General features: G+C 38.0%; 2 protein-coding genes and 1 long non-coding RNA gene across 4 annotated transcripts; 1 reads left to right on the forward strand and 2 right to left on the reverse strand.

The window, feature by feature from the left end:
• Positions 1-2,644: 2,644 nt before the first annotated feature.
• Positions 2,645-6,180, reverse strand: agrp (agouti related neuropeptide). 2 transcript variants are annotated; one of them, XM_017458370.3, is made up of 4 exons: positions 6,100-6,180; positions 5,409-5,673; positions 5,057-5,151; positions 2,645-3,621 (listed from the first exon to the last, which is right to left on the reverse strand). In XM_017458370.3, the coding sequence occupies exons 2-4, from the start codon at positions 5,542-5,544 to the stop codon at positions 3,430-3,432; spliced, it is 423 nt and encodes a 140-aa protein (XP_017313859.1). In that variant the 5' UTR covers positions 5,545-5,673; positions 6,100-6,180; the 3' UTR covers positions 2,645-3,429. The 2 variants fall into 2 exon arrangements, with proteins under 2 accessions (XP_017313859.1, XP_017313858.1); XM_017458369.3 differs by having other exon boundaries at positions 2,645-3,630.
• Positions 6,181-6,712: 532 nt separating this feature from the next.
• LOC108259645 (uncharacterized) lies at positions 6,713-11,332 on the reverse strand. The gene is made up of 3 exons (XR_001810965.3): positions 10,794-11,332; positions 8,687-8,751; positions 6,713-8,015 (listed from the first exon to the last, which is right to left on the reverse strand). It is a non-coding gene; the product is annotated as an uncharacterized LOC108259645 (long non-coding RNA).
• On the forward strand, positions 10,063-17,134 carry atp6v0d1 (ATPase H+ transporting V0 subunit d1). Its single transcript, XM_017459294.3, has 8 exons — positions 10,063-10,295; positions 13,124-13,295; positions 13,742-13,920; positions 14,052-14,131; positions 14,242-14,319; positions 14,787-14,963; positions 15,497-15,574; positions 15,839-17,134. Exons 1-8 carry the CDS (start codon positions 10,169-10,171, stop codon positions 15,998-16,000), a joined length of 1,053 nt encoding a protein of 350 aa, XP_017314783.1. The 5' UTR covers positions 10,063-10,168; the 3' UTR covers positions 16,001-17,134.
• The last annotated feature ends 997 nt before the right edge of the window (positions 17,135-18,131 follow it).

Here is an 18,131-nt window from a genome sequence, read left to right on the forward strand (position 1 = left end):
TTTGGGGATGAATTTCAGATATTCTGCAGAGAATTCAGAACCACCACCCATCAACTACGATGACTGCTTATGGCAAAACTTGGCCATAATGACCCCTGCCTTCAATTTTAAATTGAAATCTGGTCTAACGCCCTCAATAGCTTCTGATTTAAGTGGGTATTGAGATTGTCTGGGCCTATTCCTCTGGTCTGTTGTTCTGATTGCACTTTTCCTTTTTCCCTCTTCTACAAGTAGATATTTTTATATGTATGTGTGTCAGGGTGACTCTGGTGGCCCTCTGGTGTGTCAAAAGTCTGGAGCTTGGACCCTGGTTGGTATCGTCTCCTGGGGCAGCAGTAGGTGTAACACCTCCATACCTGGAGTCTATGCCCATGTTATTGAGCTCCATTCCTGAATAGACCAGACCATCACTGATAACTAAAGCATTAATAAAGTGATACTTTGAGTAAAATACATGCATTATGTTTATGCTGATTTAAAAAATGATGTCAATAAATAACTATTATATAAATGCACCATATCACCGTATATTACTTTCACTTTAAAAACCTTGCACTTTTTTGTTTCTCCCATTTCGGAATTGCTAAAAGTTTGTGAACACCTGTTGCTACAAATTAGGCAAAGATAAATAAATAAATAAAATAATTACTTTTTAAACAAACAAACAAACAAACAAACAAACAAACAAACAAAAAAACCCATAGGGTCTAGAGGTAGCAAATATAATTGTGCTACTCACACTGTGAACTCATTTTATCGCCTTAAACTATTTACTTAATCAAATATTAATTATTAGTTAATAATATCTCTCATGTCTATATACTATTTTTTGAATAACCACAAATATTTAGCAGTCTTAAACATGTTCTTGACATGCTTGAATAGAGAGAAGGGATCTTTAAGAATCCTCATTAGACACTCGTACATAGAAATATATCTAATATGTAAAAGTGCATAGAAAGGCAGGAAAAAGTTCATATATTTGTAAAAAAAAAATAAAAAAAAAAGTTCATATATTTGTACAAATGTACAGTGATTATAGAGGCACCTAGGTAATACACATTGTGTGGGAAATGTGCAGATGGTTACTGGGAAATACAGATGCAACTATCTATTGTATGCAACTAGCACACTCAAGTGTTTACTAATATTTTATTTTATTTGAATAGTCCAATGTAGACACACTGTAAACTATCTGTAGAGTGTCACAATGCAGCCTATCTACTGATTTTCAACAATGTCACCTGGCATTTATTATTTATTATTTTCTAATTTCCAATTCCTTTCCAATTCCATGTCATAAGGTCCACATGAACGGAATTGAAATTGTTGATGGACTATGTATGAGCTACTATACTGTATATCAAGTGCTATAAACTGGACCATCTAAATTAAGTCAAAGAGAAGTGGTGACAAGTTAATAGTCCATAGTGTGTGTACCTGCTAAACATGGACACCCATTGACGTTTAACATATTGGTTAAAATAAGTTGACTGGCTGCTTGATGATCACCTGACTGGCTGTAGACAGTATACAGAGTGATTTTCCTGAATGTGCTCACACTATAAAACATTGATGTGACACCCATCTTTCGACCTTATCTTTAAATTTGTCATGTTTTAACTCTTTTACCTCACATATGTGCTATAGTTTACTGTAGTATAAGATAGTATTTGATATTTTGGTTTACTCTAGTCTATATTTGTGTAGTAATGTGTAATATTTTGTTGCAGCCCATCTCTTAAATTATTTTGCTTTTGTCATCATTTAACACTTTTTATTCATAATTGTGTTACAGCTCCTTCCAACCCCGCTGTTCTTCAGCAGGCCTCTCTGCCTCGTCTGACCAGCAATGAGTGCAAGCGTCACTGGGGCAGTAAAATCACTGATTTTATGATCTGTGCTGGAGCCAGTGGTGTCTCTTCCTGCATAGTAAGGCAAAATTTCATCTATTATCCACCAATAAAACTTGCTAAAAAGTTCTGATTGACTGCAAACACTTACATGTGTTTCAGCGTGACTCTGGTGGCCCTCTGGTGTGTGAAAAAGATAATGCTTGGACCCTATCGTCTCCTGGAGCAGCAGTGTGTGCCCCACATCCACGCCTGCAGTCTATGCCTGTGTCACTGCGTTCCTGGATGGATGGGGTCATAGCAGCTAACTAAAGATCCAACATTAATTAAGATGATTTGACATCCTAATTTGCCCTTTGTACAGTGAACTTTCTATTGGCGTTTCACAGATAAAATGAATGTCTTATGTGCTGGTAGCAAACAGCAATACAATTCCTTTGAAGCTCTAAATTGATTCAGAGAAGAGGCTGTACATCACTGAGGTGAGATTTGATATTTTATGGTCACTTTATAGGTGAACCTTGTTGGCTGTCATACTTTAGTCTTAAATAAGTATAAAGTTTTGATGAACTTGGCCTGATTGCTGTCTCTGCTTGTTTAAATCATAACTCCTCCGTCTACTACTATGCCTAAGTCTTCTTTCAAAAAAATAAACAATTTCCGACAGTAAAGAGAGACTCTTTAACTCAAGCCACACCCAATTTTACTGACATACTCACTCAAGCGCTTTGTTAAGGTTGAGAAATTAAAAACTAATATCATTAATTCAATAAGCTACTTAGGAGACAATGTGCTTTGCTTATTATTTATTAATGACACACAATTATATAGGTTTTTTTTTTGTATATATAACATTATAAATAATATAATGCAATTCTGCATACCAATTTGCTATGGTTTTAATAACATAAAAAAATAATAAACACGACACCATTTACACATATATTTGTACACGTATAAAGAGTTACAACAATACACAGTCATTGTTGTCTACTTGCTGCGCTGAGGATCTCTGAGTTTATGCCTGTGAGGTTTTGTAAATTTATATCTTTGCATGTTTATCATGAATGTTATGCTAAACATTAAGGTTTCCTTCAAATAATAATAATATTAAATACTGCATTAGTTAACATGAACAAATCCTAAACTTCAGCATTAATAAACCATAAGGAATGTTAACAAATAAACTCATTAATATGAAGTATTAATGGATGCAACTTAACTCAGAGCCTGTTTGTAAATGTTGATAATCACCTAAACTTTACTTTTCAGTAAAATTCCATGATTCAGCATCGCTTACGAAGTTTCTCAGTTAATTCGCAATGAATCCATTATTTTGAACTCCTGATTAATGTTGCTTAATGTAGGTGCTGGTTCGTTATTTTAAAAATAATAAGTGTTAATGCGTATTGTTAAGTTCATGGTTTGTTCAGTGTTAGTTCAGGGCACATTAATGTAAAGCAGTACCATCATGGATTCTTGCGCTTACTGACAAATGCGCATTGGCATAAGGTTTGATTTTCACACCCGCATATCAGCTTTAACCCAGCCTCATGCAGGACCAGTGTTGTGAGTGCTAGGCACGTCTGTGTTTGCAGGTGTGGTCCATGCTGCGGCAGTAACAGAAGGCTTTGAAGAAGCGGCAGTAGCAAGTATCACACGAGTCGCAACAGGGCAGCTGGTGTCCCAGGCACGACTGTTGGTGTGGAATACAGCGGCCTGGTGAACGTGTGCCTCTCCTCTGGAGCTGTACTGCATCTGCCATTTCCTGTGGGTACTAAAAATGTCAGCTTTTTAACCCAACCCGGGTCATCTTTTTGTTTTATTCAATTTATTTTTTCAAAATAAACCCTAATACATTTGAATTGACATTTAACAGATGTAAATGAATCATTATTAAATGACATAATATTTTTATGGAAGTACACATATACCAAGCCTTATGCTTAAAAGACACAGATTAGGTTACAAATAGGTTATAAATTGATAGAAAGCACAGATTGGGTAATAAAATACTTTTTGCAATAGATAACGTTGCAGTGAAGAGACCTGATATGCTTGTTCCCTACACTGTATTTTACTTAGCTAGAGTTCGTGGTCTGGTTCATGTCTATCAGTGTCAGATATGCACAGACTCATCTCTGATGCAGATAGACAGGCACACTACTTAGTGCCTACTCTGTGGTTTGAGATTCAGCCATGAGGTTAATCCTTGTAGTGGAAAATGCAAGCAGGACATCCCTTGCAAAAATCCAAACTTATAACCAGTAACAAAATTCAAGAATTAAGCCATGCACATCAAGTTTCAAAAAACATGTTTTAGTGTGCCCGTTCATTATAATCCTTATTATATAGTTTCGTCTTGAATAAGTTATTTGATCTTAACAAAACATAAGGGTTGGGAAAAAAGACTGTCTGGCAATACAAATATAATCTGCATTAAATTCCAAGTAGCAGTCATCATTCCTAAAAAATAATTAGCATTATAGATAATTACTGTGCATACATATGTTATATTGGCTGTGTAGTTAAGCGAGCTGTGCATAGGCAGGCTCAGTTACTTAAACCGGCCTAGTTTGGCATTATTATTATCTATAACTCATATCACCACATGACAACAACAAGCTCTTTTACTTCTTTTTGTATCACTGCCACTATGAACTGAACACAGGCTTTCCTTGACACCCACACGCACACACGCACACACACACACACACACACACACACACACACACACACACACACACACACACACACACACACTCTAAAAATGCCTTGGCGTAAAGATATTTGGAAAAGGTGTTCATCTTACTTATACATGATTTAGAATGATTTTTCCAAATGTGTTATTTAAAGGAGTGGTAGAATTTCTCTATAAACATAATAATATATATTTAACAATTATATTTATATTGCACAGATGTTTATGTAATTTGAAAAATACTAGGAACTCAGATACTAGCATTAACCCCTTAACCCTCTTTTTACGATTTGTTTGAACAGTTAGTTATTAGTTACTAGCTTGAAGAACTTGAATTGAATCACTGAATTGAAAAATTCATAGCTGTTGAATGATATAATATCAATAAGAATAAGAAGCCAGGAATTTAAATATGACTGGTCTTTGCAGATATGAAGCATCAGTATGAGACATATTATGGGTTGTGAAGAGATCATGAGGACTGAGTTTGAAACAAGCCTACCTCATCATAGGAAACAGGATCCACCATCAGCTGTTCCTCGACTGAATCGATTCTAAGTTGTACTGTGTCTACTGCAGGACCTGAATCTTGCACAGCTATAAAATAGGAGTCATGAGTACCAACCTGAAATATCCCTACTATACAAGTAGTCTTGTATTTAATGCATAATATTGTAGATATTACATCATTAAATGGAAAATTGCAACGTTTTAAGACGGTTCATCATTTCCTGAGATTTTCTTCTTTTTGCATTTGTTACAAGACTCAATGGCAATCAACACGTCACAAGATAAGTGTACGCACATCGTTTCTGCTTGTGTAGAAAATATATGTTGAAATATATGTCACTTACTGATGTCAGGGAAAAACGAGGTATCTGTTCTCCTCAGGATTGGATGCGAGAGCTCCATGCGGTTAGTTCGGACCAGACCTGATGCCACCCGGACGGCGCTGAGACTCAACCAGCAGAAGATCACGACACTCAACATGACCACTGAGTCACAAATGCTTCCTCCACTCTGTCAGCAAACTGGCTATCCGCTGGATTGAGATGCGGCTTTAGAGTCAATGTACAGTCAGCAGAATCAGGTCTTCATGCTAGTTTGGACAGTTACAATCTGTAGAAATTGGAAAGACTGCCTTAAGTAAAATATCTGTCCACGTGTAACACATCTAGTGTGAACCCACAATACTAAGATGTTTTAAATTGATGCGTAGCTGACTGAACTGTGCTAATTGTTTCTGATGTCTAATCTTAAAGCCAAGCACTTACTGTACATCAAGCTGGCTTTCAAGTTCTAACTTACAAGAGATATATACTATAATCTGTGTAATTAAACCCAGGACTCTGGGAACTCCAGAGCCCCTCCTGCAAGAGATGTTTATCAAATATATAACAGCTGACAAAAGTAAATAGCAATGCTATGTGTTGATTTTTTTTTTTTATCCATACATACTTTTTATTTATTTATTTACACTATATGCATTTTAATGTGTGTATATAAATATATATGTGTTAATGAGTATGTGGTCATCTTTCCTACCTGCAGTGTTCCTCACCCCTGGTTAAGGGTGTGTACCCAACTCTTGCTTTTAAGCCTCGTGAAGTAGGAGGAGTGGGGCCACATGACCCTAATCAGTAGGTGGGGGTGTAATCTCTTACAGTACGTCATGCTCTTTTCAGTCACACACATACACATGCTAGTGATGGGAATTCCGGCTCTTTTCAGTGAGTCAGAACACTCAGTACTCAGCTCAGCAAAAATAGCCGATTTTTCCATTTCCAAATGGCTCATTGCAAGTTTTTTCCCCCCTCAAAACCTGCCACAAATTGTTTACATGGTTAAATTAAATTCCTCAAATGTGTGACTATCAACATTATAGGCAACATTGTTTCTTATGTTCTTTATATTTATATACACACACGCGTGATATATGTATATATATATATATATATATATATATATATATATATATATATATATATGTAGATTTTAAAGGATACTCCTGTACACTTATCCTGATATTCACCTCCCCAATACATCATGCTACATAAATTATTATTATTATAACAAGTAGATTTCAAGAGATTTATCATGTTCACAGAGAAATTAAGCCATACACAAAGGTTCAGAAAAATCTTTTATTGATCCCCTTCATTATACCGATTATTTAGTTTCACCCTTAAAATGAGTCCTTCAACCTTAACAAAGCATATACTGTGTTTTTCTGTACTCTAATGAATCTACTAGTTAATATTCTGTAAATATGTCATGAAATGGCTACTAATACAAATAAAATTAGCGTTTAATCCCAGTAGCAATAGTCAATGCCAATAATGTTTGTATTATTTGCATGTGTGCCTCGCACCTCTGGTGTTGGGGGTACTCCAGGTTCCTCCCCCAAATCCAAAATCATGCGCTGTCGACTGATTGGCATTTCCAAATTGTCTGTGGTGTGAATGTGTGTGTGATTGTGCCCTGCGATGGATTGGCACCCCAGGATAGGCTCCAGGATCCCCCATGACCCTGTTTAGGATAAGCTGTATGGAAAATAGATGGATGAATATTCACTTTCCCCATAAACTACACTACATACACTGGTATAAAGCAACTGCAGTCTCTATAGCTGATAATAAATAATTATATTGTGGCAAATAATTCACATGGTAAGTTTCACTGGATGCTATCTGATCAGGGTTGAAGTGTCTCTGATTAATGGCCAGGGGCAGCTGGTGTAAACATGCTAGCAGGGCCAAGCCTTCCTCCCTGTCTTTCAAATATAAAAAGACATCAATATAAAGTTTCATTTTTTTGGCACCTGTATTAGATTATATGCTGTCTTAAGGTGTATAACAGCACCAAACATGGTGGAAACAGTAATACACAGAAAGTAGATATGTGCACATGTACAAACAAAGTACAAATTAGGCAATTAGACAAAAGGACAAATGACAGAACTATACATTTAGTGTTTATTTTTTTTGCGTGATACTTTTCTGTTGACGATATTTCATATTGTAATGAAACACAGCACAAACCCAGCAGGGGCATGATGGACTTTAAAGATTTTTTTTTAAAAATGAAAAGAAATCACAAATGCATTTGACTATGTGCATTGCTCAACACTGATAGTTTCATTATTTAGCAGTTAATAAGTATTAGATTTTAGGCCTCCCATTCAATATCATGACCAGCTTTCACTGTTAATGGCGTTAGATTCTCAGCAAAACCTTCATCATCTCCCACTGTATTTATCTTGTCAAAAAATCTTGTCGGCTGAGAGAATTGAATCGTTTGTGAATGACACATAATGCACACTTATACAGACATGACTGTTTTATTAGCACACAAGAACCACACAGATAGACTTGATCAGCGTGTGGATTTTCCAGTGCAGTGCTTTCCTAATGCTCCTTAGAAGGATGTTTGTATGTACGTGCGTAAGACAGCATGCTGAACTGAAACAGAGTACAAAGTGACCGTTTCATTTTTCTTCTTCCATTAGATGTTCATTACAGCTTGGTAAACAGTGCATTACATTCATGAAGGAATCAGAGTATATCCTCCATGAACTGGTGACATCTGGTCTGTTTAATGAGTGATGCAACAAAATAGGCAGAAAAATAGATGATTAATTGTTCAAGGGTCTGCACATCAACTTCACTCAGCTCAGCTCTGTAATTTTTTAGCTTTTTGTCAGAATTTGAGCGACTGACAGAAAATTTGAGGAAATTGATAGTAATATGCTCGTAATATTTGCACGCTGTTAAACATGAACATCAAGTCAAATTAAATTACCTGCCAATACAAAGCACGTTTGTGCACATGTCCATACAGGATGAACACAGTTTAGGCTTTAAATCAATAAATGTTACAAAAAGCTCTTGTATTTCTTTTTCAAAATAAAAAATTAGCAAGAATTTCCAGGAATTTCCAGGATCTTTTTTGTTTTCCTAAAATGGAATGAAAGCTTGATTACTATCTTAAGGCAATCATCAGCCATAAGCCAGTAGAAAGATTTAACCCTAGAAGACTCTTACATTAAGGCGATTTGATCTAATTTCCTGTTTATTGTGGTTCTGATGTTTTTTTTTTTTTTAGTTGAGGGGAAAAGTCATAGAGCACTTACCTAATTATAATGTACATTTAAGTCAAGGTTGCTTCTGGCTCATACATCAACTCGCTTTTATCATTCTATACAGCATCAGGGAAGAAAAACATGTTGATTACATGTAGATTGCATTTTCAGGTGCATAGATTCATCTTAATAAACACACACACACACACACACACACACACACACACACACACACACACACACACACACACACACATACACACACGTGTGTTAAAGAATCTTCAGGGCTACAGCCCCAAACACCCAGGACAGGTTATGCCCCTGGTCTGGGTGCTTGGCCCCTAAAAAAAAACAACAAACAAACAAACAAACAAACAAACAAAAAAACACAATATATAATATACATTTTTTTTTTTCCCGTAGTGACAAACCGCTCCAAGTGGAGAATTATTTGGTCCTAAAGTAAAAATCTTAACGTACAAATGCCCAGGCCAGGTTACACCCCTGGTCTGGGTGCTTGGCCCCTGAAAATATATCATTTAATACATTTTTTTTTCTCACCCATACCATTCCAATCCTGAATTTTCACTACAACAATAAAATGTTTAAAATAACATTTAAAAGAAATAATCCTTCTCACGTTGGTGTATACATTAGATTTCGTCTCTAGCTGCGTTTCCATTAACCTGTTTAAAAAACGGGTAACGGAAATGCGTGATTTTCGAAAAAAAAAACGCTCAAATATCGCGAAAATGTTTATATGCTCGCATGTGGTGGGTTTTTCCACACAATTCGACAAAGCAATATTTCTAAAAAATGAAACGGAAACACTTTTGTCGCATGGCGACGGCTATGCGCTTCTCGGTCGGAACCGGCTCCCTCAGCAAGATACGGAAGGCGCCACGAGCGGTCCTATTTTGTTGCATAACTCGTCAAACGTTAAGCGACTCCTTCTGAAGTTTAGTATCTTTGTAGGGCCTTTGTAAAAACCATTGCAGACTACGATCTCCCAGAAATCCCGAATACGTGGCCGCTGCCAGGTATAAGCGACTTGCCTTTCCATGATTGCGTGTATTACATGCCCTCGTTGCCTTCTATTAAACACAACCATACTAACATCTAATGGAACTAATGGAACCGCAACTATTGCGGTGGATGCGATTGAAATCACCGTTCCAACACTCATCAGATCTTGGAGATTCGTCGCCCTGTTTAATTGTAATGACTGGTGAGAGGAGAAAACCCAGATTTTAACCTCAGAACATAACATCATTTAATGGAAACACAGACTATTCGCATTCATCTTTTGTCAACATTTTTAAAGCAGGCTATCGATTTTATTTTGCTCAAAACTGCGATGGAAACCCTTCTTCTCTGGTAGTTTGTGAGAGTGACTAGAACGCGCACAGCTCGATCACGTGATCTATCACATGAGCGGCTCTGTTCCGCTTGAGTCCGGCCCGTGCACGCGCACACACTCTCTTACTGAGGCTTTAATATCCTGTAATAGACAGACAGATAGAAATCTTCAACATGCCGTTTTCGGAATTATATTTTAACGTGGATAATGGCTATTTGGAAGGACTAGTGAGAGGCTTTAAGGCTGGAATTCTCACTCAGGGCGATTACCTGAACCTGGTTCAATGTGAAACACTGGAAGGTGAGCCTGGATATTCATCATTTCTTTGCTAGCTGTCCGACCTTCATACAAGTCAATGTTTCTCCACATAGTTTTCTTTATATAGTAGCGTTAATTTATTATTATTCATTTTATTGCAATAGGTTAAGACGCTTAGCCAATGCTATACTTTTACGTAAAAGTATATCGCTAGCTACTTAGCTACACAGCGATTTGACGAGCTAGCGTAAAACAGTTTAAAAGCTAGCTAATGTAATCCTACTGGCAAACACCTTTAGGCTTTCAGGTTCATTAAAAAAAGGTTATATAAATAAAACAAAAACAAACCAAGAACGTTTCTGCATTCAGTACCACAATGTCGTTAGACAGCTAGCTAGCTAGCTAGCCAGCTAGCAAACCATTGCTAGGTCTGTTGCTGGCTAGTTTTCTATGCTGACGCGTTCTTGGGTTCATTTATTTGGCATAAACGACCTGTTTGATAAATATTACTGCCGGGTGTTTTCTGACAGCTGTTCATACCCCGCCTAGGTGTGAAATATTTCACTTTATCTTGTGACTTGTATTGCGGAAATACAGTCCTGACATCTCCTGCTTAACTCACTGGTCATGTGACTATGTAGCTCTGCTAAGCGGTACACTTTATACAGCAGTGGCCTGAAAATCCTCAGTAACTCTTTTATTTATATATCTGTTAACAGCTCAAACATATCTTTAGGATGAGGAGATTCTTCTTCTTCTTATTATTATTATTGTTTTAGTTAAACGCGTGTGAAATGTTTTATAGCCATCGTGCTGCACTGCGAACAGGATTTATGTTTCACCATCAGTAAAAAAAAAAACAAAACCTGCATTTCTCTGAGTCACAGGGATTTTCAGCTTCTTAGTTTGAGGAACTGGAAACAGTTCTGTCACAATCTTGGAAAATAAAACTTCTATATACGTCCCTGTCATAGTGGGAACAAGTTTTAACACCACTGTCATGCACCAATGAATTGCCGAGATGTCTAACGTAGGGCGATATCGATACTGGTATCGGTCTAGTACTGTGCTCGGTTATTGCTCTGATACAGGCATCCAAAACAATGCGATTCTGTGATCTGTAAACCTAGAGTCACACTAATGAACAAATTAAACGAAATGACTGAAATCTGGATGTATTTTATCGTTAAAGATGGCAGACGGCAAACTGTGTAGTGTGAAAATATCTTCCTCCAGTCCAAGCAACTGGATAAAATATCTTATGGCGTTTAAACGGGGGGCACGGACTGGGGTTCGATTCTCATGTCTGCCCTGCATGCACGGGTTTCCTCCAGGTACGCCGGTTTCGTCCCCCTCTAGGCTGATCGGCATCTCTAAGGCTGCATTTACGTGATGCCCAATTCCGATTTGTTCGACTACATCCGATTTATTTATTTTTTTTATGACCTGCTTACATCTTCTTTTAAAAGCGACCCATATCCGATATCCGCATTTACGCAAGACACTTCGTGAAACAACCCAAAGTCGATGTTACGGGAAGCTTGGGCCGAAAACGAAGTAAAAGCTGGGCAATTTGCAACGGATGCAGGCGAAAATATCGTACCAGCTTTTGCTTTCCGATTTTCTGTAACTAAACCAGTTCGAGTAACGAGTTTAGCGATAAACTCATCCTCAGCTTCAACTCCGTCTTCCTTACTTGTTTTCGATTTGTACGTGAGCTGCGAACAGGTCGCAGACTGTCGCACACAGAAATACATCATCAACTAGGCTTTATCATTGTTTTTATCGCAGGAAGAATTAATTCTTATTGTGGGTGGAATTTCTATCAGTATATCGCAAACGATAAGATATCACCAATCCCTAGTTCAAGTCATTTGCCAACGTCGCTTTTTCAATGACGTACGACTCACGTTGACAGAGGAATATCCGATTCCCATGTATGAACGAGGCCTGAAATGGATCTGAGAATATCAGAGGGCTTTTTTTCTCCTGCTTGTAGTGTAACCATGTAGTGTAAATGCGGCCTATGTTGCCCTGTGTTTGTGAATGGGTGTGTGAAAGTACGATTGTGCCCTGCGATGGTTTGGCACCCCGTCCAGGTTGTCCGAGTCACCCGGGATAGGCTCCAGGGTTCCCTACAACCTTGTGTATGATAAGTGGTACTGAAAATGGCATGTAAACAGTGTCTTTAACAGAGAGCATGAGCGTGCAGAGCAATATTAGCGAGCGTGGTCATTAAAAATGAGAGCAAGATGCCATGCATTGCACCCACACAAAGAAGAAGAAGTATACAGAGAACCTGTTGCGTGTGGGAGCACTTCAGTTCTGTGAGCACCGAGGCCCTGTTTACACCTCATATTAACGTCCGTCTCAAGAGATCCGGTTACAAGCAGTCACGTAGCTGTTCACGCCTGGCATTATGAACGCATCTCCTGTGACTTCTTGCGTTCGGATTTCGTACATCGTTTTCGCAGGAGGAAAGATGTCGCGCACATCTTTCATCCATTTGACCTGTACTCGGTGCTGTCCACTTACGTACACGTTAACGCCAGGTGTGAATGTGGCCTGAGACACGTGCGCTTCCTTTCTTCTCGCCCACCAGGGTCTACATATTGCTCACAAATCAAAGTGCAGTTCACAGCACCTTGCTACCTTCACGCTCTCCATTAAAGACACTGTTTAAATACCGTAACATCTTAAACATAACACATCATGAACATAAACAGAGCTAATTAGAATGCTCCAGTGACACCCCTGATTTGCTTATATACTAAGTAGGGTAGTCGTTTTCCAAAAACTACTTGCATTCGGTTTGAAAATAATTCAATTTGTGCTACTTCAGTTTGTCTTCACATTTGTCTTCCCCTCAGATCTGAAGCTTCACCTGCAGAGCACGGATTATGGAAGCTTTCTGGCCAACGAAGCGTCTCCCCTCACCGTATCTGTCATCGATGACAAGCTGAAGGAGAAGATGGTGGTGGAGTTCCGCCACATGAGGAACCAGTCGTACGAGCCTTTGGCCAGCTTCATGGATTTCATCACGTAAGTAATTCACAGCATTCATATTTAAAACAAAAAACATGATCCAGCTGAGTAAAATATACCAGCATATTTTACTCAGCTGGATCATGTTTTTTGTTTCAAGCTTTGACTTTACCTTTACGGAACCTTTACCTGTATTGTTTAGGCTTTTTGAGCTTTCAAACTATATGTTCTTATTACGCAATATATCATGTATAGTAAGTTAATAATCAGAATTTACATTTGAATGCTTGTTCATCACCAGTGTGACATCACTCATTTCCAGACCTGTTGTTCTTCTTTGCCAACATTAGGTTTTTCCCGATTGTTGCAAATGTGCCGATTGTTTTCATTAATACCAGGAAGCAGTGTTTCATTTAAGGGCTCTGTTGTTAGTCAGCTATAAGAAGACCTCTTATGTTCTGACAAACCTGTGTAAAAGCTGTGTCGTGCTCTTGTTCTCGCAGGTATAGCTACATGATTGATAATGTCATCCTGCTGATCACGGGCACGCTGCACCAGAGGTCTATCTCTGAGCTGGTACCTAAATGCCACCCGCTGGGCAGCTTTGAGCAGATGGAGGCCGTCAACATTGCCCAGACCCCTGCCGAGCTCTACAACGCCATCCTGGTTGATACACCACTGGGTGAGAAGTTAACTTGATAGGCCAAGTGGCTTAGCAATTTTAGCGCTCTATAATTTTTTTCCTTAAATTGCATTTCATCGTTTATAATACAGGAATTGGTTCTACATTACCACCCATCTGTCTTGTTTCAGCCGCTTTCTTCCAGGATTGCATCTCGGAGCAGGATCTTGATGAGATGAACATAGAGATCATCCGTAACACCCTGTACAAGGTGACAACCGCAACTCACTTCCCAAGGAGAATCTTTAAATGTGATTAATTGATATGAAATGAAATGAAGAGCACTATGACAGCAGATGACTCGTTTCTTTTCTTTTCCAGGCGTATCTTGAGGCCTTTTATAAGTTCTGCACCAATCTAGGTGGAACCACAGCAGACACCATGTGCCCTATTCTGGAAGTGCGTAAGCCTTTGCTGCAATGCATGTTGAAACCTGTTGGAAGATTAATTTTCTATAACAGCAGCTCTGACAATTGTGCGAATCGCAGGTTTTATTCGTGCGTTGGTTCTAACGTTATCATTTCTATAGTAACCACTTACACAGGGATGTGTATGGGGGACTTCGAAATGTGTGTCATTGTTGATTGTGAGCATTTTTGCAACAGGCTCCAGTGTCATTGCTTTGTAACAGTAAGAGCTAAAGCTATAATGTTAAATTCTGAGCCACAGGACAGAGGGGATTACAGTTTCTTCGTGACATGCATTTGTAATATGGCGAGGGAACGAGTGATTATAGCTGTAGGCGATAACAGGAATTAACATGTTCCACAGACTTTACATATCCTTCAACCCATTCTGTCTCTGTTCTTCTAGAATGGTGATGCTTTACCAGTGCATGTATTCTAAATGAGTATTTCCCCATTCAGTTTGAAGCAGACCGGAGGGCCTTTATAATCACCATCAACTCATTCGGGACAGAGTTGTCTAAAGAGGACCGGGCTAAACTCTTCCCACACTGCGGAAAGCTTTACCCAGAAGGCCTAGCACAACTGGCTCGTGCTGATGACTATGAACAGGTCAAAGCGGTTGCTGACTACTACCCTGTAAGTCCTCACAGAACACTAGTGCAAAAGCAGGTTATATAAAATGAATCGGCTGAACTTTCCGAGTTTACATGAATCAATACGAGTGGTCTGATGTAAATTGTTTAAAACGAACGCTTTTCAGTCATAAATGCTTGGCTTTTGCTTCTAATAAATGCTTCTCTATCCCAGATATACATACATATATATAATATGTATTCTTGATGGAAAAATTGCTGGGAAAATATTTCAGTATTATTTTATTAAATGAAATATGGTTCCCTGGTGGACTGGTGGCTAGCGTGTGGTGCTGGGGGGTAGATAACATTAGAGTAGATAGATAACATTAGGCCCTGCATGCCTTTTCAATACCATTTCCCAGTTAACACAGTTTGAGTATTAAATCTGAATCCAACTTCCCAGTGACTCATCTTGTTTTTTTTTGTTTTTGTTTTTTTAAGCTGCAAAGAACATTTTGATGTGGTAAAAGAAGTATGTGACTTGGACACATTGTATAAACCGCATCATTTCTGTGTCTTAATTTTATTTCCCAGGAATACAAGCTTCTATTTGAGGGTGCTGGGAGTAACCCAGGCGATAAAACGCTGGAGGATCGCTTCTTTGAGCACGAGGTGAGCATGATCATGAGAGAGGACAGGAGAGACAATGAGCTCAGTGAGGTTAGAGAGGACCAAAACGACCACAATGTTTGCTTCTGGCATTGGCTTATGCAACAAAATTGACCTTAGTAATCAGAATATACACTATTGTGGATTGCACCCGCCTAATAAATCATCTTAAACTGCCCTGATAGTGTTGTGTGCCAAACAGCAAGTTGAAAAAAAATTCTATGTTCGTCACTACTAATGAAGCCTACATGACTGTAATTCGTGCAGGTGATGCTGAACAAACTGGCCTTCCTTAACCAGTTCCACTTCAGTGTGTTCTACGCTTATGTGAAGCTGAAGGAGCAGGAATGCCGTAACATCGTGTGGATCGCAGAGTGTATCGCGCAGAGGCACCGCGCCAAGATCGACAACTATATCCCCATTTTCTAATGTTAGACACTCTGATTAACTCTTGTCTGAAATTGTCCATTCACACCCTGTTATTTATAAGTGCTGTATATTTTGAATCATTTCTATAATATCTAATGATGTATGTTTTGTCTAGAAGTCCAGCTTTCAGGCAGCAGCTTACTCTGGTTGAGATTTAACACGTTTACAGCCTTCCTTGGAGAGGGAATTGTCCGTAGTGGTTCTTGGTTCAGTTAAAGTGTTGAAAACTTTAATATGGTACTTAGGGATCAAAATAGCATTAATCGTGCGACACACCAACATTTTGTTCTAGATGCTGTGTCTAATGTCTATAGTGTCTGACCAGATAAAGACCTACTCTGACATCCTGGTCCTACACGTGACAGATTTTTCCTTTGTAAATCAGCAGATCCACTGTTCGTCTTTTACTTTAATGCATTGATATTCAGATGAACCGAAGGTCTTTAGTACCGAGATGTGTGTAAAATAAATAAATAAATAAATAAATGAAAAAGATCACTGGAACATCGACATGGATAAAGCAAAAGAGTATAATTGGACATTTTACAGACTTTAGGACTGCATGATTGATTGAGTCAAACATTCCATAATTTTAGCTTATTATACGGAATCATTAAAATGATTGAGTGTCTCCAAATTAAACCTTGCTGTACAGACATGTCTCTTTCCCTTTGTAAACCAAATTCCATCACAATCATACTTCTCTGGCTTAACCTTATCGGGTTGTAACGAGTGGTAAGAAAGCATCGGTTAAAAAAATACGAGCGTGAACTTTTATGATAGAAACATGCTTAAGTGGACATGTGTTGATTTTTCTTGTGTATGGATGCATTAGTCTGTGTGTTGAAGCTAATGTGAATTGTGCTCTTCTGTTTTTGTAAATTATTGTTGACTAACTTATGGTGTAGATCAAATTTTATCAACGAGAGCCAAATGTGAAAGGTCGGACCTATATAAGAATAGAATATGATTTAAATATGAAATATGACCTTGCATTCAGGTATCCCGTGCTGTAAAAGAAAAAAAAAAAACTATATTTATGTTATCTTGCTTGTGTTTTGTGTTGGAGAGAAGTATATGGATTCTGTGTCTAAATCTATCTGTGGATTTTGTTATTAAACATGTAGGACATGGTGTTAAATATTTATTTACTAAAACTGACCAACCACATTTTTTATATATATATATATATATATATATATATATATATATATATATATATTTGGAATTCTGTAAAGAAAAAAAACTGATTATTTCCATACATAAGCATTTTCCTATATGAAATCTTTCAAACAGCTCTGAGCCTCCAGCAGGTGGCGCTATTGGACCAGTCATAGTTTGTATTGCTGTTCTGCAGATACAGTTGCAACTATGCAAGTACATTATGGGGTGACTACATTATTTGACATTATTATCATTTCACTTTTTACTTGTTTGGCAGACATTTGGATCCAAAATGGCTTACAATTGAGATTATTGAGGTCATGGGCTATGCTGAAGGTCCAGAAGTGGCATCTTAGCAGTGGCAACTCTCAACATTCTGATCTGTATCCACAGAGCCTTAAGCACCGAGCTTAGATCTAGACTGATCATTAGGAATGAACATTTTAATATCATTCACAATAATACGGGTGTAACTTGAGTTTGACCTGCTGCCCACCACTTTGATTTATTTGGTAAAGAAAAGTATATTCACTCTATTCACCTGTCTTTCTCCGCTTCATGGATGAATTTTTTTGTTGTTGTAATTTGTAACGTAGCATTAACTTATACACCATAACAAAAGGAAAACCAATCAAGCACTGGAATGAAATTACTGAAGTGGTCACTTGTTACGGTTGGCTGCACTCCATAAATACTAATAAATTCTGTATGGTTTGTTGTGAAATTACATATTTTCTAAATGTTTTCACAGAATATTATCACAGAGAATATTCCCAAATATTGTATTGTTAGTTGAAGGCAGTATTGCCCACCCCTACTGGTCATAGTATGTGAAAACAGAATTTTCATGCAGTTTTTCCCCTATCCCCTTCTTTACACACTAAAACAAACTTATCATATCAAACTTATCAAGCTCATGAGTTGAATCAGGTGGTAGAATGCTAAACAAGGAAGTTCTGGAGTTTTG

The sequence above is a fragment of the Ictalurus punctatus genome, chromosome 27, assembly GCF_001660625.3.
Source record: "Ictalurus punctatus breed USDA103 chromosome 27, Coco_2.0, whole genome shotgun sequence".
NCBI classification, from domain to species: Eukaryota; Metazoa; Chordata; class Actinopteri; order Siluriformes; family Ictaluridae; genus Ictalurus; species Ictalurus punctatus.